This window comes from Dreissena polymorpha, chromosome 3 (assembly GCF_020536995.1).
Source record: "Dreissena polymorpha isolate Duluth1 chromosome 3, UMN_Dpol_1.0, whole genome shotgun sequence".
NCBI classification, from domain to species: Eukaryota; Metazoa; Mollusca; class Bivalvia; order Myida; family Dreissenidae; genus Dreissena; species Dreissena polymorpha.
The window spans coordinates 22,081,164-22,105,476 of record NC_068357.1 but is presented as its reverse complement, the minus strand read 5'-3'; the positions used below and the strand labels follow the sequence as shown (position 1 = coordinate 22,105,476).

The following is a 24,313-nucleotide window of genomic DNA, read 5'->3' as shown; positions in this document are numbered from 1 at the left end:
AGTATGTGCGTCAGCATTTTTTGCTTATAGTTAAACCAGTATACAATACATATTTGTCCCTTTGTAAGTCATATTTAATTGATGCTCATTTGAGCTTTGCTTCGGGAAAACTGAGCTACATTCATATCTGTAAAACACTGGCTAAGCAGTGAAGACACTTTCCAGCTAGAGTGGATTTTCATTTAGACATGACAAAGTCCATAAAAGAGGAAAGTGTTGTCCCTGATAAGGCTTCAACAGACTGCACAGGCTAATCTGGGATGACACTTTATGCACATGCATTAAGCCCAGTTTTTCCAAAACGCAGCTCATTTAAGGCTTCATGCGTGATGAAGTAAACAGGACATGTGGTATGTAAAACTAGTCTGTCGGGAATGACTCGTAACTTAAAATGAAGACTTATGGAACTCTATGAAGGAGAGGGTATAAAAGATGGCAGACAATGAATGCATTATTTGATGAAATCGATGTCAAATTGCATATTTAACTAGACACCAGGCTACAGACAAATGCAGCAGAAAGCTTTAATGATAGTTGACATTGAAAGCAGATATGCATGAATATTGGTACAGCAAGCACATGAGCAAATGCACATTTCAAGAGACAATTCAGGACACCATTGAAGCATAATGATTATTGACAAAAGCATGGGAAACATGTTCTCTAATATCTTATTGTCTTATGGTTTATCAACTAGGCCATTTGATATGTTTTAAATTTTACTACAAGTAGCAATAATTTCATTTCTGTTTCTAAGGAAACCAACAATATAATAAGAATTTATGAGGTGTCTAGTAGGTAAACCAGGATATATTTTTTCCTTAATGGATCAATCTTCTGGACATTTATGAATTGAAGGGGGAAAGAGCCATCCTGGACCGTGTAGATTGAGATGACACTGTTTGCACATGAAAAACCATTGGTTTCACTACACCTCATCATTTGTAGGTAAACAAATGAGACAGGTTCTGAGAAAACTGGGCTTAATGCATGTGCGTCAAGTGTCATCCCAGATTAGCCTGTGCAGTCCGCACAGGCTAATCGGGGACGACACTTTCCGCTTTTATGGTATTTTTAGTGTCAAGGAAGTCCCTCCTTACCGAAAATCAAGTTTAGGCGGAAAGTTCCTTCCCTGATTAGCCTGTGCGGACTGCACTGGCTAATCTGGGATGACACTTTGCGCACATGCATTAAGCCCAGTTTTCTCAGAACACGACACAAATAACTTATTTTGTCAGAGAACATGTTTACAATTGCAAGCAGACCCCCACAGCATGGTTAGGGTACTCAAGCAAAATAGATGAAACCACCTACATGTCGACCTTTCTCCTGCACGAAAATGAAACCAGGCATCATATGAGAACAATGATATTGAAGGCTATGATCCGTTTTCATTGATGATGGTGTAATAAAATGCATAATATACCTTATTAGCCTTAAGCAGGTGTTTTTTTTTCAACCAAATACATTTTGTTTTATGGATGAAAGTTACAATTTACACTGATGGACTGGATAATATTTTTGTTTAATTTGTGTTGCAGTTGTTTTGTTTATTTTGTTTAAATTTAAAAAGAACACTTTTCAGTTCCACAAACTTAAAGTTTTACGCTCTTACAGTGAAACACATTTAAACAAAAATGAAAAAAAATGCAGTGAAAAAGTGACACAAACACAGTATAAAATACAAAAAATGAGATCAGAAACCCAGAATAAATGTCTCAATCTGTAACATCAATTGCAAATGAAAAATCAGACTGTGCCCACAAGCCACCTAATACCATGTGACAATGAAAGCAATGCAACCAGTCCACCTAATTCAAGATGGCAGCCACAGGCTGAGATGTGTCTTACATGTTCAACTTGAGCAAAGACAATAATAACATCTTCCCAGTCTTGGACATCACGATCCATTCCCTTCGTTAGCAAATGAGCAAAAATGTCAACATTGAACAATATGAAAATAACGATTGTGAAACAACATAAATAGCAATATGCTGTTTTGAATTACAATTTGCATACTTTCAAAAAAAATACAGAAACACCATGAACTTCCAAACTTTTAATGTGACAAAACTATAGATAGGGATATTGTCCAAAATCTACCAAACAAATAATGATATATATATTATTATTATAACAAATGAAGTTTTCCAAGGTTTTCTGTAAAGTCTGATGTGTTACATATCAACTGGGCAACATTTTTAATTTAAATCTTTCTAATAAAAAAGTGCGGCATCAAAGTAAGCAAACTCTTTAATCAAACAAACAAAACAAAACACTTTGTATGTTCTGTACATACCTGGTATTTTTTCAATTGCTCCTGCTTTTCCTCCAGTGTTGATTTCAGCGGGAAATCCTTGACCTTCCGCTCCATGTCCTTGACCCACTGCGAGATGATCCCGTACTGGTCATCATACTGGCCCCAGTGGTGGACGGCCTTCTCAAGGCTGTCCTGTAGGTCACAATATACAAAATATTGTCCTTATATAATTCATTGTAGAAGGGGAAACTTTAAGTAAAAATAAAAGCAACATTCTGAACGTAGAGACCCCAATAAACAGACCTTTTCTTAAAGGGTATTCTTAGCTGAATCGATTAAAGCAATAAAAAAGATATGGCATGCACAAAGCAAGAAATAACTCGGCAAAAATCAAAATATGCAAATACAAGACTCGATTATTGTGTATATTGTAACCTGTAGTGAAGTCAGCTTGACCGCATAGTCCTCCCAGTCGAGACGCAGCACGTCCAGTTCCTGTTGGATCATCTGGCGGCCCTTTAGCCCCGTGGACTCCATGGCTCGTTCAGAACATTGCTCACAGAGGCGAACCTTGGCTTCCCCTTCCGGTAATGTGCTAGCTAATTCCTGAAAGAAAAATTAACTCATGTAGTTAAAATCATTAATTTGTATCTAAATATAATAAATTTCATTAACTTTTTCCCACTTAGATACGTATTTTGACGTGTTTGTAGTCCCTTAGAGAGTTAAATTTAATTAAAGACCTGTTTTACTAGATTCAAGTTTTAAAGGCTTCTTTACCAACCCTTAGATACGGATGAGCAGCAAACAGCATAAAACCTGAACAGTCGGCGAGTTACTCGCAAGCTGTTCTGGTTTCATGCTGTTTGCACAGTGGGAAAGGGTTAACATGAGCAAAAGAGCCAATCAAATGTGTTAGCGCAATCAATTTATTTGAATGATGTTTGGAAAATATCAAAAATAGTAAAATGCCATGAACATAAAATGTACAACACACTTCAAAAAACTATTTGATTGACAATGTTTTTTACCATGAAAACCCTTAATAGCGAATGGTAATTGACCACTAAGAAAATATAATATAATATTATAAGCCTCATTTTGGGAAAATGGGGTTTAATGCAAGTGCATTAAGTTTTTTCCCACGCAAATAAAGGACGATAGTTTCCACTTATATTGTATTTTACATTTAAATTAAGTCTCTTCTAAGCACAAATCAAGTGGACATAAAGTGCTGACGACACTTTATGCTCATGCATTATCTCCATTTTCCCAGGGCGCAGCTAAATCAACACTTCTCATCACTGACCTTGACCCTGTCCAGTTTGTTTTGCAGGGTGTGTCGGTCGCCTGACGTGTCCGAGCAGGTGGACAGTCTGTCCTTCATCAGGGTCAACCAGTCTACCGCAGCCTGCAGGGCGTCGTGATGCTCCTGGTGGTCACGAACACTCTGCTCCGAGCGCTGGATCTGGCTCTGGATGTAAACATAGCAATATATAGGTACAATTGTGTACACTTGGTCTTACTCTGGTTGTAATCACAGTGATAAATAACAGAAGTCAACAACAGCAATTATAAATTATTCATTTTGTGAGTTAGTTTCAAATAGATATTACGTTGAGTAAGGTCCCTAAGAGACCATTATGTTTATCAACGAGATAACACATTAATAAAGATCAAAACTTCACAATTTGCAAGTCATTTAAACATACAATAAAACTGGCGTTTAAAGCAGCAAGCAACAGTATTACTGTACAACAAATGTCTTTATGTTTGCTATTTCCATAGGTTAAATTCTATACCACCACCTCATATCTTCATAGTGTGAAGTTCAATAAATACCCCCCCCCCCCTCCCCTCTCCCTTATGTTCAAAGTGTCAAGAACCCCTGCCCCTACCTTTGCATGCTGAGCCAGTTGTTCATATCTGGAGGAGATGTCCTTGATAAAGTCCGCGACCTCTGGGTTGGAGGTTGACTTGAGGACCCCCTGGGCCTTCTCTACTACAGAGTCCATGATGCGCTGATGAGAGGCAATGTCTTGTAGTAGAGACTGTGTGAAAAAACATTGCAGAAAATGATTTAATACAAACAAACAAAACACTTCCACAATAAGATACATTTTTGTTTCAATGTTTCAGGGTCACTAATATTAAAAAGGATTTGCTTTCCTTTCAAAAATCAAAAGTCTATTGATGTTTGTCAAATTTAAGTTGCACTTAAAAATGTTACCATTTAAGACTTAATATACTTCAATCTTTAGTGAAGGCTAAGTAAGATTGTATTTCACTGATGGCAGAAACTATTTCCAAACTTAACCTTTTTTTTAACAAACAAAGCATTACTTGAGCCTTGTTCTGTTAAAAAACTAGGACTAATGGATGTGCAAAAAGTGTCATTTCAGAGAAGCCTTTGCATTCCTCACAGAATAATCAATGGAGTCACTTTTCACTCTTTATGGATTTCTTCCTTTACAGGAAGTCTCTTTTAGGCAAACATCCAAGTAAGGCAGAAAGTGTCATCCCAGATTCGGCTGTGCAGACTGCACAGGCTACTCTGGGATGTCACTTGACACACACGCATTAAGCCAAATATTCCCACAAAGAGGCTCAATTAACAACCCCATTCCCTCTCCCCGTACCCTGTTGTTCTGCAGCTGCATCCTCTTCTCCTGCAGCGTGTTTTTCATATCCATGTCTCCCTGCAGGGTGGCCTCTGTATCTCCCAGCCAGCGCACGAGCTGATCTTGCCCCTCCGCGTACGAGGACCACTGCAACAGGAAGTTGTCTACGCGGCGCTGGGTGTCGCTAAGGGTGCTGAACAGGCGCTCCCAGTCTTCCTTGGCTGTGCGCAGGCTCTGGCGTACATTTTCACGACCTGCTGCTGCAGTGTCGGGGTAAAGTTTTTCTCCGGCCTCGATTGCGGAGTTCAGACGTTGGAGCCCGTGCTCCTTCTCAGCTATCATCATCTGAAAATGGAGGGCACATTAAAATAATAATTATTTGTTCAAATGTTTAACCCTTATCCACAGCATTTTGATGCCTTTGCAGTCCCTTAGAAAATGAAATTAAATTAATGACCGTTCTTAATATACACAATACTTCATTTTGAATGTAAGGTACTGATGAGCAGCAAACAGCATTAAACCTGATAAGCAAGTTACTCACAGGCTGTTCTGGTTTTATGCTGGTTGCTAAGGGTGTCACGTTTAAACGTTTTAACGGTCACGTTTCGTGTTTTGCTGAAAAACGTTTACCAAAACAGTAAACGTTTAAACGACAGTCAATATCAATATAACAAATATTGGGGTGCGAATAACGTAGCCGACTAGCCGTATGAAGTATATCAATGACAAACTGCGAAACCGGGTACTTGCGGTAAATCTGGGCTACCTGAATTCCGCAATAATTTATTTCTGATTGGTTAGCGGATGGCACAGACATGAACGGAAACTAACGGAAAATCTTCGCTACTTTCCGAAAATCTTACAACTTGGCAACGAAACAGTGCATATGCCGCCATCTTGAAATATTTTAAGAGATTGGTTAGCCAAGTCAAACACTGCGGTAGCATGTTGAAAAGCAATATTTTAACCAAATTATATATTGATTACGTTTTTGCTAGTTAACTGGTTTTTCATTTTCTGCGGTCAAACAATATACGCATTGTATTTCATATGCAAAATACGTGAATTTTGTTTCGGAGTGTCGTTTTCTGAAACCGTATCTTTCATTGATTTTACATTATTTTCGACGTTCTTTAAATTGTTTTATAGAATGACGAATACACATGTGGTGATTCGGATGCTCTGTTTTATAATAGTTTATGGTTTTAATATGACGTCATTGCACGAATGGGATATGCACTGAATATTACTTCTGGAAATAAAATACTATTTTCGGTTTGGAAATGCGATGGTACTGATGCTTTTAAAAAGGACATAGGGTTACCGTTTAAACGGTAATGTTTCGTTTATTTCATTTTGTTTAAACGTTTAGAAAAATCTGTAAACGTGACACCCTTACTGGTTGCATATAACTTTTGTTTCTGTACTAAACTATTTAATTCAGCTGTCAAAAGCTCACATGCTGTTAAAAAATCTCCATGGCATTGATCTTTGTCAACATGTAACAACGTATTTATCACACCGAAATAGATTATCAGGACCACATGCATTAAAATAAAACAGTTTTGAAATATCTGAAATATTATTGAAACTATATTCATAATTATAAATTAAAACATAAATAAAACAAACATGGAACCATAATGCATCTTTAAAAAGACAAATAAACAGAATGGATGGCAATACATTTAGCATTTAAATGAATATGACACATGACAAAACCACACTCAGTTGTACTTTTGTTGAAGCAAAGTACAGACAAAAGGGCACAATATAGCCGCCCTCAGGAAAAACAGGTCTTTAGGCATGATCCTAAAGTATTGTCCCAGATTCGACTGTGAAATCCGCACAGGTTAATCAGGGACCACAATTTCCGCCTAAACTGGATTTTCCCTTAAAAGAGACTTCCTTAAAACAAAAAATACAATACATGCGGAAAGTGTTATCCCTGATAAGCACATGCATTAAGCCCTGTTTTCCCAGAGCAAGGCTTGATTATGATCAGCCTCATACCTGTATCATGGCTTTCTTTTCCTCCATGGTGTCCTGGTCAGCAGCAGGCTGCTGGCACGAGTCCAACTTCTCCTCAGCCTGCGCGAGCCAGTTACGGAACTCGGCATACCGGTTCTCGAAGGCCTGGTGGTCCTGCGCGTACTTGTCCCACTTGCCAATTAGGTCCTTGATCAGCGAGAGCAGGCCTCGATAGCGATTGGTCAGCTGAGAGACCTGTGTGCTCAGGCGCACGTCCGCACTCGTGTGCATCAGGTTCTGGGCATCGTCCGTGAATTTGTCAAAGTCAGGTTGGTGGGTGAGGATCTCCTCGCGTTGTTTCTGGAAATATTATTTTAACACATGAATCAGAAGGAACTTGCAGAATTAGAATAGATTTTATAAAGCTTAGCCGCAGGCTATGAAAATGGAGCTTAATTTATGTGCGTAAAGTGTTATCCCAGATTTTCCAAATGAAGAACGCAGGGACAAATCTTTGTTGCCTACACTTGATTTTCAATAAGAAGAGGAGACTTCAATTAAATAATTACAGAAAAGCAGCCAGTGCAGACTTGGACCACTGTTTACACACATATGCATTTAGCCCAGTTATTTCAGAAGAAGGCTCAAATTCATGTATCAGAAGGAGCTTGTAGGATAAGCACAGATTTCATGAAACTAATTTCATTGAGAGAAAAAAGATAACACTTTAAAAATATACACCAAGTGAATGCTTTCAAACTAAAAAATAAAGGCATTAAAATTTAAATACATGTTTCAGAAGGAGCTGGAAGTATTAGCAAATATTTAATCAAACTAAATTTATGGAGAGGAAATAGATATCGTGGATAAATATACACTACCTGTATGCTTTACACCTTAAAATTTAGTTCATATTTGAGTATTAAATTGATACAGTTTGAATGAATTGAGTTAAAATGAATTCCCTTCGAAGTTAAAATCTAGTTTAATCGTAAAGTGTCGACCCTGATTAGCCTGTGTGGACTGCACAGGCTAATGAGTCACCACTTTACGCATGTGCATTAAGCCCTGTTTTCTAACAGCCAGGAACAAATATCGCCATGGAAACCACCAACATACCTTGAACTTGTCCACCTGTGCCTTCTTCTCCGGCAGTGTTGATTTGAGCTCATAACTCTTCACTTGTTGCTCCATGTTTTTCAGCCAGTGCGAGCAGTGGTCAAACTTGGTCTCGAAGTCTCCCCACTGTAGCATGGCATGGTCTAAGTCTTCCTCAGCCTACACAAACATGACAAACACAGTAAGTCTTGTTTAAGGGTGGTGATAAAAGGTAAATGTGTGTTATGTTTTGACCCTCCTTCTGGGGAGAACCCAGCTTAATGCATGGATGTAAAGTGTCGTCTCAGTCTAGCCAAAGCAGTCTGCACGGGCTAATCAGGGATGACACTTTTTACCTTAACTTGATTTTTATTAATAGCAAATTCCTATAAACCAATAATACCATAAAAGTGGAAAGTGTCCTGCATGATAAGCCTGTGTGAACTGCATAGTCTAATCTGGGATGACACTTTACTCACATGCAGTAAGCCCTTCACAACTCAGCTATGCACTTATAACCTGTTTTGGTCCATTTGAAAATCAAATAAAATTAAAGACCTTTTTTTAAAAATTAAAGTTTTAATTGCTTCTTTTCCAACCCTAAGATACTGTTGAGCAGCAAACAGCATAAAACCTGAACAGCCTGTGGTTTCATGCTGGTTGCATATAGCCAAACTAGAACTGCAACAACATGCAAACATTCGACAGAAAAAGGCATATTGCTTTATTGGGTATAAATTATTCATTGAAGGATTAAGATAAATTGCTGAAGAATTGTTTTTGTTGATCTTTAATCTTTGATTACACATTTTTGTTACATAAGAGCTAACACCACTGTGGTTTAAATCCTATGCATACAAACCCAATATATGCAACTGAGTTAGTACATACAATATATGTGCACAATTTCAGACGGCTCTCACAATAGTATGCTAGCACTGATGGCTGTTGGGCTGGACATATCTTATTAAAGGTCATCCAAACCAGTTGCGAAGATGTTTCATCTCTTTAATGGACATTCCATCGCATATTTATACAATATCCAATCACATAATAATATGATCCACGCTCTGGGAAAACTCGTCTTAAGCCATGTGCGCAAAGTGTCATCCTAGACAACACAATTTCTGCTTTCTCTGACTTTTTCATTTAAAGTAAGTCTCTTTTAAACGTAAATCCAGTCTAGGCGGAAAGTGTTGTTCCTGATTAGCCTGTACAGACTGCACAGCCTTATCTGGGCTGACACTTTACGCACATGAATCAAGACCGGTTTTTCCCACAACAAGGCTCATACAGGGCCCTCAATCCATTTTAGGGGAAGCGGGTCGCTACCCTCATGAGGGGGAATTTTCGCGGCGTTTCGCTTTTGGGGAGGATTTTTTTACTTACTCTCTCATTATTACATTTGTACATGTTTGCACTATATTCATTTCTTTTTTCATAATTTAGTATGTTTGACAAGATTAAATTGAAATAGAATTGAGATATAATAATCATGAGACACATCTTATTAAAAAAAAAAAATTTTTTTTTTTTAATTTCAGGGGGAATTTTTCCCCCCAAAAGGAGAAAAAAGTATACTTTTCAGGTGGGGGACTGCGGCCGAAATTCGGCTGCAGATTTGATAGATTGAGGGCCCTGTCATATGATATCCCATCGCTATGGTTACCTGATGTATCCTGGCAGTGTAGTCCTGCCATTCAGACTGCAGATGGTCCATCTCTCGACGCAGCACCTCGCAGCCTGGCATGGACGTGTTCTTTGAGGTCTTCTGACACAGCTCCTGGGTGAGGCGCAGTTTTTTCTCTCCTTCCCCGACGTGGCTCGAGAATTCCTGCAACAACAATGACAGATTGCAATTATAGGCAAATTCTAACAGACTGCTTGAATCGCGTGTAGCTTTATTGATGTTTATTTTTAAGGTCCCTTATAGGTGGGAAGCATTAGGTGAAAGGACAGTTCTTCTAGAGTATAAATGTAGATAGAAATACATAGTTCAGTTAAATAAATGGAAATATCACTTCATCTGAGAGTTTATATTCAAGAGCCACAAGTTCATTTTTGTTTGTTGCATTCCTGTTTATGATTATACTAGTGTCAGTATCTTCAACCAATAATTAATTTGTGGAAAATATGTGGGCCTACCCGTAGGTTAGGACAACAAAATGTAATAAGGAGATCTTCAAAATAAATAAAATGGTGAGCTCCAACCAATATTTTCAACTTCAATTAATTAACCCTTTCCCATCAGAAGCAAAGTGAAAATGACTTTTGCAACCAGCATAAAACCAGAACAGCCTGCGAGTATCTCGCAGTCAGTTCAGGTTTTATGCTGTTTGCTACTCATCATAATCTTAGGGTTGGAAATGAAGCCTTTCAAACTTAAGTATATTAAGGAAGGACTTACATATAATTTATTTTTTTACAGGACTTCAAATGAGTCAAAGTGCGTTCATAACAAGGTAAAGGGTTAACTGGACCAGGCCTTAAATTACCCGGAGTCGTTCCAGCTTGTTTGTGATGGAGACACGATCACCGGACGTGTCAGCACAAGCCTCGACCTTATCACGGGAGGAATTCAGCCAATCATGGCAGTCCTGGTATGCGTCCTGGTACTGCTGATGATCTTTCACTGCCACCTCAAATTTTTCTAGCATCGCCTTCGACTGCGTGCAAAGTTTTGAGTATTTGGCGACAGACTCATCTACAAACTTGTTGACCTTGGCAACCGGAGAGGAGTGAGACAGAGAGGTCGCTTTCTCTGTGAGATTGTCTAGAATGTGTTGTCTCGATAGGATGTCTTGGTGAAGCACCTGCAGAAATAATGTCAATATATAGTACCATTATCAACTACACTGGAATATGTTGATTTAATATTAATAAATTTATCAGAAAGTTATAATAATTTATTTTGTAAAATTTCACATAACTGTCCTAAATCATGTGAACAAAATTTATCTCTACAACAATCTCTTACAATGTTGTTTATATTTACAACAATAATCAATCTCTCTAAACATACCAGACTCTTAACAAAAATAATTTTTATCCAAGGTTTGGGTTTTGAAGGCTTTCCAAAATTAACTATTGGATTTTCTAATAAAGATGATTATATTAAACATAAACCACGCAAATATTTCAAAGAAATGTATTTGAAATCGCGAATTACATTGTTGAAGAATTCCGAACTTAAGATAAGAAAAGCTGTCAAATGAGCAGCTCTCTGGAAAAAATGGGGCTTAAGATATGCGCGTCCCATATAAGCCTGTACAGTCAGAACTGGCTAGTCAGGAACAACAGTTTGCCTAAACTGAATTTTGATTTAGAAAATACTTTCTTTAAATGAAAAAAAAAATGTGAAAAGTGTTTTCCCTGATAAGCCTGTGCAAACTGCTCAAGCGTATCTGGGACGTCACTTAAGGCACAGATGTTGAGCTCCAGAGCCGGCTGGGACGTCACTTAAGGCACAGGTGTTGAGCTCCAAGGCACAGGTGTTGAACTCCAGAGCCGGCTAAAATGTTGAAAACTGTGAATTGAGGTCCTACCCTGTGGTTTTGTAGCTGGGCCTTCTTGTCTGGCAGCGTGGCTTTCATGTCAGTGTCCTCTTTCAGCTGGACTTCTGTGTCCAGAAGCCATTTTTGAAGCTGCTCGTAATTCTCGTCATAAGAGGACCACTGGACCAGACAGGACTCCAGCTTCCTCTGAGTGTCTGACAGCTGGTCACATACCTGCTCCCACTGGTCTCGTAGTGTCCTATTGGTTCATATAAATAGAACAAGTAAACATCGGTTGCTATTTTTGGATCAGTAGAGTCCTATTGGTCAATATAAATAAAACAAGTAAACATTGGTTGCTATTTATGGAAAAGTTTTGAAGATTGTGTTCCAAAGCTGAAACAAGACAGAATAAATTATAATGAAATGGCTAATACATCAAGCATCTTCTAATATCTGAAAAATTCAACAACTGTTAGTTTCAAATTAAAAACCTGAAAAAAGATAATGTTTTATACATTTAGTAACATTTTCATGATAAAATATAAAAAAATCTAACAAACTTAACAACAAACAGAGAGTAATTATTCACAATATTCCTAAGTGCATTCTATCAAATACTTAGATAAATTGCTTATTTTGAGAGGAAAGCAAAATGTACAATAATTTGTGCTGCCATAGACCAAAATTAAAAGCAAAGCACAGCAACAATAACCATCACCTCGACAACATTGAGAGGAAAAAAGCCATAACCATTACTGTTAGTTCTTGTAACTTCAATACAAAGTTGTTAGATGACATTAAACAAGGTTATTTCTATATTGTTAAACTAGTAAAAGTGCTGAGTAATAAGGCATATATTTGTTGATGAACGGTAAGGAGTTAAGTTTAACACACTTATAATGATATACAAATTATAACCCTCCTTTGACTTTACCTTTCATCTAGGTTTTTCACAAACATCTTTGCATCTTTGGCATTTTTCGCGCAACATAAAAACAACCTAGTCTAAACTATATCTTTTTAAATAAATAAGTTTGATGATAAAATGGATGCAAATGAACTGTGTGATCATGCAATGTGCTTGAAATAGTGATGATGAATAAGTTGATCATAGATGATTACATGATAGACAATGAAAATTATTAAATCCAAACATATTATAAAGAAATATAATTATTGAGATCAGAAATCTATAAATATTCAGAGCATACGTCTGTATCAAGGAATACATTTGAGATGGGTTAAATAAAGATAAAATTTTAACAAAACACAGATCAATAATGTCAATTAACATATTAAAACCAAATTACATAACAAAAAAGCATATAAAAAACAGCATACTATCAAAGGGAGAGTACCTGAGTTCCTGTCTGATTATCTCCCTTCCCTCAGCCGATGTGCTGGGGTACAGTTTCTCTCCAGACTCCACAGTATGGTGTATACGTTTAGCGCCTTGTTCTTTCTCCGCGCCCAGCTCCTGAAGTTTCGTCAGACGATCCTCGACATCTGCGCGATCCCCGGCCATGTTTGCGCACACTTCCTGTCGGCGCTGTAGCGTGTCCACCCATTCAGTGCACTCGGCATAGTTGGTGGCGTAAGCCTGGTGCTCACGGACGTAGTCTTGCCAGCGGTTGATGGCATCCTGATATTCAGTTATCAAAAATGACAAGTTAACCTTTTTTTAGTATTTTTAAAAAAGCTATTAGATTTTTTTTTTTCTCATTTAAATAATGCTGAACAAACAAAAATATTTAATTTTATTGTGACATTAACACAATATTCATCTACAATTAATGAGTCTTTCTAACTTGAGTAAACAAGTAAAAAAGTACTGAAATGTATTTATGTTTTAGAATCATTCTAAGAACTGTTTATACTAAAACATCGTCACGTATAACTTTCAAGAAACACATTTCAAAGTTCAGTACAACTCACCCTCAGGTTTGTCTTCAATGCCTCATATCGGGAGTTGAGCTGGGAGCTGTAGTTCACAAGACGAGTATCCGCACCCTGCATGTGGGCCACCATATCCTGTAGCTCGTCAAAGTGCCGCTGTCTAGCATTCACTTCCTGCTGCATCTTCTTTAGCCTCTCCACCTGACCTTGTTTATCGCCCAGAGTTCTCTTCAAGTCAATGTCCTTGACGGCCATTTCGCATTCCCTTAGCCATTTGTTCAGCTGTTCACATGACCCGTCATATGCAGTGAGGGCCTGTAACGCGTGCTGCAGGTTTTCTTTCGTGTTTTTCATACGCTGGTCCAGGGCATTCCAGTCCTCTGTGAGCCCCTCAAGGTCCTTTCGGATAACCTTTTGACCTTGGGGCCCTGTCTGAGGGATTGATTTCTCCCCCTGAACATGCACGGCCTTCACCTTAGCTTCTCCTTCACGCATTGACTTCACAAGGTCCTAAAAAATAAATGATAAATGTACTGTCATTTGTTTGTACATGGCATATAAATTATGATATTTGTTTAACCTTTTTCTAATGATACAGCTATGATAATTAGTTATTAGTATATAGTGTGAACTAGTACTAATATCATTCCCAAAAGAATAAGATGCAACAAAGTTTGTATGAACATAACTCGGAATATGAGTGAAAAAGACGAAAGCCAACAAAACTTTGGCCATTCTCAAACAAATGACTAAAGACATGTTTAACAAGATGCTGCCTTCAATTTGGCAGAAGCCATGTCAGTATTGATAGATTTCCACATTTGAATAAGTCTAACTAAAAAAATTAGGTTGATGTCATGGTCAAAATGAGGTCAGATTATGCGAATACTCTCTGAGTGTTGAATGGAGATAACACAGCATATAAGTTAGTAGAATTGATGTTAAGTAAACATTAATTTGGGTTAACCAAACATTTGGACCTGCTGAATTAGTCTTTAGTAATATAGTTTATCAATATCAAGGTCAAACTGATTTCAGGTGATGTGGGTGTGTAGAAAGTGTTATAAGAAATCATTCATGCAAGCATCAAAGCTTTATAGGAAGTAGCATTGATGTTTGGCAAAACACATCCGTTTGGTTTATCAAAGAATGTATACTTTCTGTAAAGTGGGTTAAGGTCATGGTAAACATAAGGTCATTTGATGTAGATGATAGTGTTCAAAACAATATACATTGAAGAATAAAATCTTTGTGGGAAGCATTATTGATATCATATGAAAATACCAGTGTGGGTTAACTCACACCGACCGTAGCACCAACAAATGAAAAGACAGACATTTCCCCACCCACCTCTACTTTGTCGAGTCTATTCTGTAGAGCCTGTCTATCGCCACTGGCCTCGGCACACACAGCAAGCTTGTCCTTGGTTCCAGCCATCCAATCACGACATTGCTGATGCAGGTCTTGCAACTTCTGGTGCTGGTCAACCTCATTCTCAGCAGTCTTCACCTTCAAAGGTCAAACATTCATATCAAGTTTTAATGGATTCCGAATTACATCTTTTTTTTTTACTGAGGTTCATTATAACTTGAAATATTTCCCAGTTATCTTCACCTTCAAAGAAAAAATGGTCAAAGTTGTACCAATAGATCTGTTACCATATTTTCAATTTTAACGGGATTAATACTAGTTTTTATTATTAACCCTTACATGTATGCTGAAGTTCATAATACCTGTATTATCAAATCGCTTCATAAAACAGGACCTACCAACATGTCAGTATGAGTTTCATGAGTAAATGTACCAAATTCCAAATAGTAATTTCCATTAATCTACATTTATATTAATAAAATTTCCTCATTATATATATTGCCAGGAATATGCCATCCGCATGTCTACAAAAAAGTCTCGGCCTGTTTGATCAAAAGTGAAGAGTCAGTTAAGATAACATCCTGCTAACTTCAGACTCTAATACAATAAATTTTGAAAGCAATTCTATTATCAAACCTAAGCAAATTATTCGAGCTTAAAAATATGTTTACAATTAACACATATATTTGAGGGTAAACAATCAAATTACATAAATAACTTGATCTAAAAAAAAAAGGCTGTATGCTTAACTTGCAATTAAAGTTTGAGCAACAAGGCCCTGGGATAACCTGGCTGTGTTCATACCTTGGCCTCTGCAGCCTGACAGAGGGCGCCATACTTGGCGCGCAGTTTGTTCAGTTTGTCCTTGGCTTTAGTGGAGGCCAGGGCGCTGCCTTTGTCACTGATGCTGTCCAGCATAGACTGATGGGACATGATGTCTTGGCAGCGAGTCTGCACATAATGAAGTTTGGTTGATAGATAGGCATAAATCTGAGCTGGGTTATGAGAAAACTTGGATAAATGCATGTGTGTAAAGTTTCGTCCCAGATTATGTATCTTCTTAGCAAATATCCAATTCAGGCTCAAAAAGTCATCAATCTGGGAGGACACTTAATGTGCAAGCATTAAGCCCATTTTTCCCAGAACGTGGCACATAATTAAAACAAACAATTATACAAAAATGTTGAACAGAAAAATCCCTAGGTTGAAAGTCAAATTTAGAGTGTAGGTAAATGTTAAAAAGTCATTCAGCTAACATAGTATAACTTGACTGAAAGCAAAACCATGTATGAATCTGTTTTAATTGTTGATTAGAAGAAATTTTACACAAAAATATCAGACAAAGCCCCAAAAGTAACTTTTATTTAAAAGGAATACCGCAATACTCTACCACTTCATTATTAACACGTACCCTATAGTGCTGCAATGCAGCTTTCTTCTCTTGAAGAGTATTCTTTGGCTCGGAATCTTCATGCTTCAACTGCTCCGCCGAGTCAGCGACCCATTTCTCGAGTTGCTCAAAGTTCTCATCAAATGTTGACCACTGCATTCTCGAGGTCTCGAGTTTTCTTTGAGTCTCGTTCAGATTATCGTTGTAGGATTCCCACTTGTCTCTCAGAGAGCGAAGGTCACGGCGAATCGCCTCGCGACCTTCGTTGGACGTGTTCGGGTAAAGTCGTTCTCCGGACTCGAGGGCAGAATTGAAAGTCCCGAGACCAGAGTCGGTAGAGGAAGTCAGGGTCTGCAGAGAAATATTAACAATTATTAAAAGTGGATAATTTAGACCATAAAACTTGAGAAAGTTGATTAGAATGGTCAATGTATGATATTCTTGTCTACATTTTTTTTAACAATGTTTCAATGATTTGTTCTTGAATGCCATTTTTCACTGATTTTTTTCATTGTCAATCTGACAGTTACTGTGGCAAATCAGTACATACATCTAAGACCACCAAACAAATTTAGTAAAACTTAATTGATAAACTGATTGACCTTATCATTTGTATATTGTTAAACAAACGTTAAACGTGTATATTGTTCAACAATTTGGATTTGTGGTTAAATAATTTTTGCACGATCTAATCTTTTTTAAATTTCCAAACATATGCAGTACAGGGAACTTGATGCCACACAGCAGCAAGTAACAGATGCTTGACCATTACATTCACCTAGCATTACTATGAAGGTTGTACTCACACTCATGGTTGTGAGTTTAGCGTCTAACATCTCGTTATCCTGGGGCATGTCCACACAGTCCTCAAGGTCCTGTTGCTGTGCCTCTATCCACTCCAGGCATTCCTTGTACCGCTGCAGGTAGCTCTCATGGTCTGCAATGTTCTGTTCACACTTCTCCACTTGTTCCTGATTTCAGATATAAAGGAAACTATCTACATAAAGATCGAAAATAAATTGCATATGAGCCTTAACAGGCGTAAATGCATGTTTGTAAAGTGTCGTCCCAGACTAGCCTGTGCAGTCCGCACAGGCTTATCAGGGACATCATTTTTCCCCTAGCTTGATTTTTGCTTGAAAGAGACTTCCTTCAAACCAAAAAACGAAAATGTGGAAAGTGTCGACCATGATAAGCCTGTGCAAGTTGCACAGGCTAATATGGGACAACACTTAAGGCAAATGCATAAAGCCCTTCACAACTCTGTTACACACTTTGACCCATTTGCAGTCCCTTAGAAAATCAAATTGAATTAAAAACCTTCCTTACTTCATTGTAGATTCAAGTTTAAGAGCTTTCATTTCCAACTCTTAAGATGCTGATGTGTAGCAAACAGCATAAAACCTGAACAGACTGCAAGTTATTCTCAGGCTGTTCTGGCTTTATGCTGGTTGCTTCTGATTGAGAAAGGGTAAAGGCTACTAAAATAATAATTCAAAATCAGCCAAACATGTTTCCCAAACTAAAAAAATGAAAATTAAACTAGAGCTTTGTCACAGACGTGACGAATACCCCCCACATGCCGCATTGACACATAATATTTTGCATGTCTTCTTCACAAGAAACAGCGGACTCCATGCTCAATTTTTAAAACGCACTAAGTGACCCCTTGACCTTGTTTTTGACCCAGAAAGGCCCATGTTCTTACTTGGCCTTAAGATCATCTCCATAAAACTTCTGACCAAGTTTGGTGAAGATCGGATGTAAACTACCTGAATTAGAGAGCGGACACCATGCTGAATGTTAAAAAACACACTAAGTGACTGCGTGACCTAGTTTTAGGCCCAGAATGGCCCATGTTCAAACTTGTCCTAGAGATCATTTAGATAAAACTTGTGACCAAGTTTGATGAGGATTGGATGAAAACTACTTGAATTAGAGAGCGGACAACATGGCGAGGTTTAAAACGCACTAAGATACCCCGTGAACTAGTTTTTGACCCGGCATGACCCATATTCATACTTGACCTAGACATCATCTAGATACAACTTCTGACCAAGTTTGGTGAAGATTGGATGAAAACTACTTGAATCAGAGAGTGGACAACATTGTGTTGTTTAAAACACACTAAGTGACCCCGTGACCTTGTTTTACCCGGCATGACCCATATTTAAACTTGCCCTAGACATTATCAAGAAACAACTTCTGACCAATTTTGGTGAAGATTGGATAAAAACTACTTGAATTAGAGAGCGGAAAACATGGTGAGGTTTAAAACACATTAAGTGACCCTGTGACCTAGTTTTTGACCCAGCATGGCCCATGTTCGAACTTGACCTACGCATCATCTAGTTACAACTTCTGACCAAGTGTGGTGAAGATCTGATTTAAAGTACTTGAAATGGAGAGCGGACACCATGCTCAATGTGCAAAACGTACCAAGTGACCCTGTGACCTAGTTTTTGATCTGGCAGTTGTATTAAGATCATCTAGATACAACTTCTGACCAAGTTTAGTGAAGATCGGATGTAAACTACTTGAATTAGAGAGCAGACAACATGCTGAATGTTTAAAACGCACTAAGTGACCCGTGACCTAGTTTTTGACCCGGCAAGGCCCATGTTCGAACTTGGCCTAGACATCATGTAGATACAACTTCTGATCGAGTTTGGTGAAGATCGGATGAAAACTACTTGAATTAGAGAGCGGACAACATGCTGAATGTTTAAAACGCACTAAGTGACCCCGTGACCTAGTTTTTGACCCGGCAAGGCCCATGTTCAAACTTGGCCTAGACATCATTTAGATACAACTTCTGACCAAGTTTGGTGAAGATTGGATGAAAACTACTTGAATTAGAGAGCGGACACTTAATACAGACCGACAGACAGACCGACTGACAAGTTCACTCCTATATACCCCCTAAACTTCGTTTGTGGGGGTATAAAAAAAACACTATGCCTTAGAAAACACTGGCATTTTTTAACAGATAAACACCAGTCAACCTACCTCAACAGATGCAGCCAGAGTCTGGTATCTGTTCACAAGTGTGGCAGCAAAGGACGCTGTGCGGCCGTCTCCCGTTGAGCGACTGATATCCTGGGCTGAGTCTCGCACTGTTTCGAAGTCGGGCTGATGGGCAACAACATCCTCGGCCAATGACTGTAATAAAGTATCCAAAATAATGTCTACTTATTATCAGGGCCTAGTTATTTCAGCCTTGTTCTGGGAAAACTCAGCTTAATGCATTTGCATTAAGAGTTATCCAAGATTAGCACAGGCTAACAGAAAATGACAATTACTGCCTAAACTGGATTTATAAACTTACTTTAAACAAAAATTCCATAAAAACAGTAAGTGCTGGCCCTGATAAGCCAATGTGGACTGCAACGGATAATCTGGTATGGCACTTTAAGCAATTCCCACAGGCTAATCAGGGACAACACTTTAATTTTATAGAATATTCTGGAAATATGGGGCTCTATGCATGAGCTTAAAGTGCAGTCCCAGTCCGCACAGGCTAATCAGGCAAAAAACTTTCTGCATTTATAAAAAATGTTGTTAGAGAAAGTCCCTTCTAAACGAAAATCCATTTTTAGCTGAAAGTGTCGTCCCTGAACGGCCTGAGTGGGCTGCAAAGGCTAATCAGGGATGACACTTTTAACACTCGCATTAAGCCCTGTTTACCCAGAGCATTTAAAATATTTGACATTCTGCCAATGTTTCATATGTACCTTGAACAGTTCGAACTGCTCGACCTTACTGGGCAGGTCTGGCTGCAGTGTGGCCTCGTTCCTGACACGTGCCTCCGTGTCCTTGAGCCACTGTGACAGCGTGTCACACTCCTTGTCGTACGCCTGCCACTGGTCGATGGACGACTCCAGTTTAACCCTGATGTCATGATAACAAAAAACTTGTAGGTGAATATGTTCTAACAAAAATATATGAATTCTACACTAATTGGCAAGCAAGACTGTGTGTTCCTTTCAGGGATTTTTTTCCTGCAAGTTTATTTTCTTCATTTAAGGTGTTTTATAATTATAATAATTATGATAATTAAAACATAACATGTACAGATACCGGTAGTTTAAATGTTTAATAAGCATTATTTTACAATATTTCTTGCAGCTTTACAAAGTCAAACTTCTTCATTTTCTTCATGCTGCTACGTGTTATATATTTGTGTAACAAATTAACTCATAAGAATTAAGGACCATAGGCTAAATTAACACAGTGGTAGTTAAAAACCAACATTCAACTTAAAATGTGTTTTATACTCTTGTATATCGAACAAAACATTAAAGATTAGGAATCATTTAGTACCTTCATACGAAGGAACATGTTAAGCCATCAACCATTAAAATTTAACTAATGAAATGGTTCCCATGTCAGTCTGATTCTGCATGTCCTATTTGTGGTGTATCTGACAGAACATTATCAAACATGAAAGAATATGACTAATTTAGACCCTCAAGGCCAACAACAACTCATTGGTTATCAAATTTAAGCTGATGATGACAGCAACATTTCCCAACTCACTGAGTCTCCTGCATGTTCTATTTGCTGGCATTTCTAATGGAAATTTAACTGAGTAAACTGAATTTGCTCTGGGTAAACTGGGCTTCATGCATGTGCATAAAGTGTCGTCCCAGATTAGCCTGTGCAGTTCGCACAGGCTAATCAGGACAGGCTAATCAGGGACAACACTTTCGGCTCACACTGGATTTTTGTTTAGAAGGGACTTCCTTCACACAAACAAATCTGTAAAAATGTTAAGTGTTGTCCCTGATCAGCCTATGCGGAATGCCCAGGCTCATCTGGGACAACACTTTATGCAAATGCATTAAGCCCAGTTTTCCTAAAACACATCCCAACTAATGCAATGTTTCCCAACTCACTGAGTGTCCTGCATGGCGTTACACAGGGTCTGCCACTCTGCCTCGGCTTGCTTCTTCTGTTTTTCGAGTTCTGCTTGCCTCCCCTTGGGCAGCACGGCTTTCAGGGCCTCAATCTTCTCTGCAGCCAGGTTCTTCCTCTGTTCACCCTCGCCTGCACTGTTGATCAGCTCCTGTGAGGGAGTAGAATTATATATGTGTCTTGTTCTGACAAAACTGGGCATAATGCATGTGCGTAAAGTGCCGTCCCAGATTAGCCTGTGCAGTCTGCACAGGCTAATCAGGGACGACACTTTCTGCCTAAACTTGATTTTCGGAAAGAAGGGACTTCCTTCAAACAAAAAATACCATAAAAGCCGAAAGTGTCGTCCCTGATTAGCCTGTGCGGACTGCACAGGCTAATCTGGGACGACACTTTACACACATGCATTAAGCCCAGTTTTCTCAAAACAAGACAAATATGAGCCACACTCTGGCAAAACTGGATGTGTTTAAATTGTTGTTGTAGATCAGCCTGTGCACAGGCTTATCAGGGATAACACTTTCCACTTTTATGTTGTTTTTTTAGAAAGTTACTCCTGAGCAAAATTTAAGTTTAGACGGAAAGTGTCGTCCATGATTAGCCCGTGTGGACTGCACAGTCTAATCTGGGACGACACTTTATCCACATGGCTAAGGACTAGTTTCCCTAAAATGCAGCTCATATATTTGTACTATAGAAATAGGAAAACAGCCCCTGCACACATCATACTCATGAGTCATTAAAGAAAGTAGCCTGTTTATGAAAACTTCCATAGAATAAGTTGCACGGTAATGTCAACCTCTACACTGTTGAGGAGCAGCTGTTGTATGTGTACATTGTATTATTTGTAATATCACAGAAAGCTTATACATGAGATGGCAAAAACTGGCAATGTCCCTACAAAGCAGGTTAAAAACAAACATTTTGGACATTGACCATCCTCATTCTTTCAAAAACTTCTTTTATAAAAGATATGAGCCTCTTTATGAGCAAACAGATTTCAATGCATGCGCCTAAAGTGTCATCCCAGATGGCAGTTTGCAGGGACTAGACTTTTCATTTATTGTATTTTTCTTTTTAAGAAGTCTTTTCTTAGCAAAAAACCAACTTTAAATTTGGACATAGAAACATTAAACACATGCATTAAGCCCTGTTTCCCTACAGTAAAGCACAAATTAATTTTGTACACTAACTAAATGATGGGACCTACCACAAATTTTTGGTTAAATCGCTAGATGGGTATTTTCATCTTTCAGATACAAAGCCGACCTTAATAGTGGCCAGTTTAGTCTTGAGGCTGTATCGGTCACCAGCAGTGTCTCCACACCAGTTGACCTTAAAAATGGGGCTTTACGCATGTGCGTAAAGTGATTGTCTCAGAATAGTGTCTTCAGTCTTGTTAAAAGGAAGTCTATTCCTAGTGACACTTAATGCACATACATAAGCCCTGTTTTCCCAGTGCGAGGCTCGTATCTTAATTTTGCATTCTAACTAAATCACAAAGCCCACCACAAAATCACAAAGCCTACCTTGATAGTGGCCAGTTTTGCCTCGACGCTGTATCGGTCGCCAGCTAATGTCACCACACCAATTGACTTTCTCCAGGGCAGGCGCTGAGCCAACGCTGCTGTTGCTGCTGGGCGTCCGTGCAGTGTTGCTCCAAGGTTGCAAGAAGCATATCCCCAATTTTGTCACCACGCCCTACCACTGAGTCGAATTTTTTGTTTAAGACGGAGGCGTCCTTGGCGAGATTTGACGTCTCTGCAGACGGGAACTTGGCCTGCATGGCACTAGCCTTGTCCATGAGAGCAGGCGATGTTCTTTTTATGTTTGGCCATCTCTTCAGATATCTCCTGCCATGAAATAAGTCATACTGTTAGTTAAATATACTTTTGTATAATTTGTAACAATTACTAAATACTGTAATTTATAATACTGAAACTAGAGCTGTGTCACAAAGGTGCACTATACCTCCACAAGTTTTCAGTTAGCATCAAGAGAAAATAATGCAAGAACATTTGGAACACTAGGGATGAAAAGTGTCTTGCATGTTAAACTTATTATTATCGAGTTATTATCTTCACAATCTCAATTCATTTTATTTGGACAAACCGACCAACCATACAATAATGACTCTAATAAACTCCATCCAGGCCAAAGTATAAAAAAAACTTAAATTAACATTTTAATGCATTGTAGTTTCTAGGAAAACCACTTCTTACAAAATAAATACCTAGAGTAGCAGGTCTGTCATTTAATAAAATGAACATGATAAATAACAAATCAACACACTTCATACAAGGAAGGTGCAAACAGCCAAATCAGAAACATTCATGGAAAACTGGGCTAAATGCATGTGCCTTGAGTGTTGTCCCAGATTAGCCTGTGCAGTCCACACAGGCTAATCAGGGACAACACTTTCTGCTTTCATGGTATTTTATGTTTATAGGAAGTCTCTTCTTAGCAAAAATCCAGATTAGGCAGAAAGTGTCATCGCATGCATTAAGTGTCATCACATGCATTAAGTGTCGTCACATGCATTAAGTGTCGTCACATGCATTAAGTGCCATCACATGCATTAAGTGTCATCACATGCATTAAGTGTCATCACATGCATTAAGTGTCATCACATGCATTAAGTGTCATCACATGCATTGCATTAAGTGTCATCACATGCATTAAGTGTCATCACATGCATTAAGTGTCATCACATGCATTAAGTGTCATCACATGCATTAAGTGTCATCACATGCATTAAGTGTCATCACATGCATTAAGTGTCATCACATGCATTAAGTGTCATCACATGCATTAAGCCCAGTTTTCCCAAAGCAACGCTCAAATTATGACAAATCTTTCAAGTTTAAGTCATGTTTACCTTGCAGTTTTCCAATCGTTGCACAATGTCCTCGTCCGTTCCCGACACATCGTCACACTTTCCAAGTCTGTCCTTCATTTCATGAAGCCATTCTGTCTCAGCCTCTATCTCACGCTGCAGATTCACTCGCTCGTCTGTGAAGTTTGCCATCACGCCTTCAAGTTGATTGGCCAGCGAGGTGGCCTTGTCAAACTGTGCCTGCAACCTTCGTTGCTCGGCAACCAGTTGCGGAATGTCTTCGTCACGGTTCATTTCCTTGAGATCATTGATTTTCTGTGTCATGTCATTGAGCACTTCCTGGAAGTATGGTGCCTCTTCCTGGAAATAAAAATTGGAAATTGCTCCACAAAAATGTTGGCGAATGACTTCATGAGCATTGTATAAAAAGCTATGATGAATAATTTAAGTGAC

At 38.5% G+C, this 24,313-nt stretch overlaps 2 protein-coding genes across 3 annotated transcripts in view; both read right to left on the bottom strand.

The window, feature by feature from the left end:
* LOC127873262 (muscle-specific protein 300 kDa-like) overlaps positions 1-21,157 on the bottom strand; it is a 229,236-nt gene extending 208,079 nt beyond the window's left edge. Inside the window, exons 1-20 of one of the 2 annotated variants that reach the window (XM_052417036.1) lie at positions 21,006-21,157; positions 19,842-19,998; positions 19,117-19,269; positions 16,914-17,078; positions 16,129-16,458; positions 15,522-15,668; positions 14,697-14,855; positions 13,386-13,856; positions 12,809-13,092; positions 11,499-11,706; positions 10,449-10,766; positions 9,623-9,787; positions 7,975-8,133; positions 6,898-7,215; positions 4,900-5,226; positions 4,159-4,311; positions 3,570-3,734; positions 2,702-2,866; positions 2,300-2,458; positions 1,852-1,914 (exon numbers count right to left, since the gene is read on the bottom strand). In XM_052417036.1, the coding sequence (XP_052272996.1) occupies positions 1,852-1,914; positions 2,300-2,458; positions 2,702-2,866; positions 3,570-3,734; positions 4,159-4,311; positions 4,900-5,226; positions 6,898-7,215; positions 7,975-8,133; positions 9,623-9,787; positions 10,449-10,766; positions 11,499-11,706; positions 12,809-13,092; positions 13,386-13,856; positions 14,697-14,855; positions 15,522-15,668; positions 16,129-16,458; positions 16,914-17,078; positions 19,117-19,269; positions 19,842-19,998; positions 21,006-21,019 (4,080 nt within the window). In that variant the 5' untranslated portion in view covers positions 21,020-21,157. Of the gene's footprint in view, positions 1-1,314; positions 1,330-1,851; positions 1,915-2,299; positions 2,459-2,701; positions 2,867-3,569; positions 3,735-4,158; positions 4,312-4,899; positions 5,227-6,897; positions 7,216-7,974; positions 8,134-9,622; positions 9,788-10,448; positions 10,767-11,498; positions 11,707-12,808; positions 13,093-13,385; positions 13,857-14,696; positions 14,856-15,521; positions 15,669-16,128; positions 16,459-16,913; positions 17,079-19,116; positions 19,270-19,841; positions 19,999-21,005 lie in introns of both variants that reach the window. The other variant, XM_052417035.1, reaches the window with a different exon arrangement.
* A 1,507-nt stretch (positions 21,158-22,664) lies between these two features.
* Positions 22,665-24,313, bottom strand: part of LOC127873263 (muscle-specific protein 300 kDa-like) — a 106,603-nt gene continuing 104,954 nt past the window's right edge. Inside the window, 2 exon segments of the mRNA XM_052417037.1 lie at positions 22,665-22,877; positions 23,903-24,220. Coding sequence (XP_052272997.1) covers positions 22,815-22,877; positions 23,903-24,220 — 381 coding nt within the window. The 3' untranslated portion in view covers positions 22,665-22,814.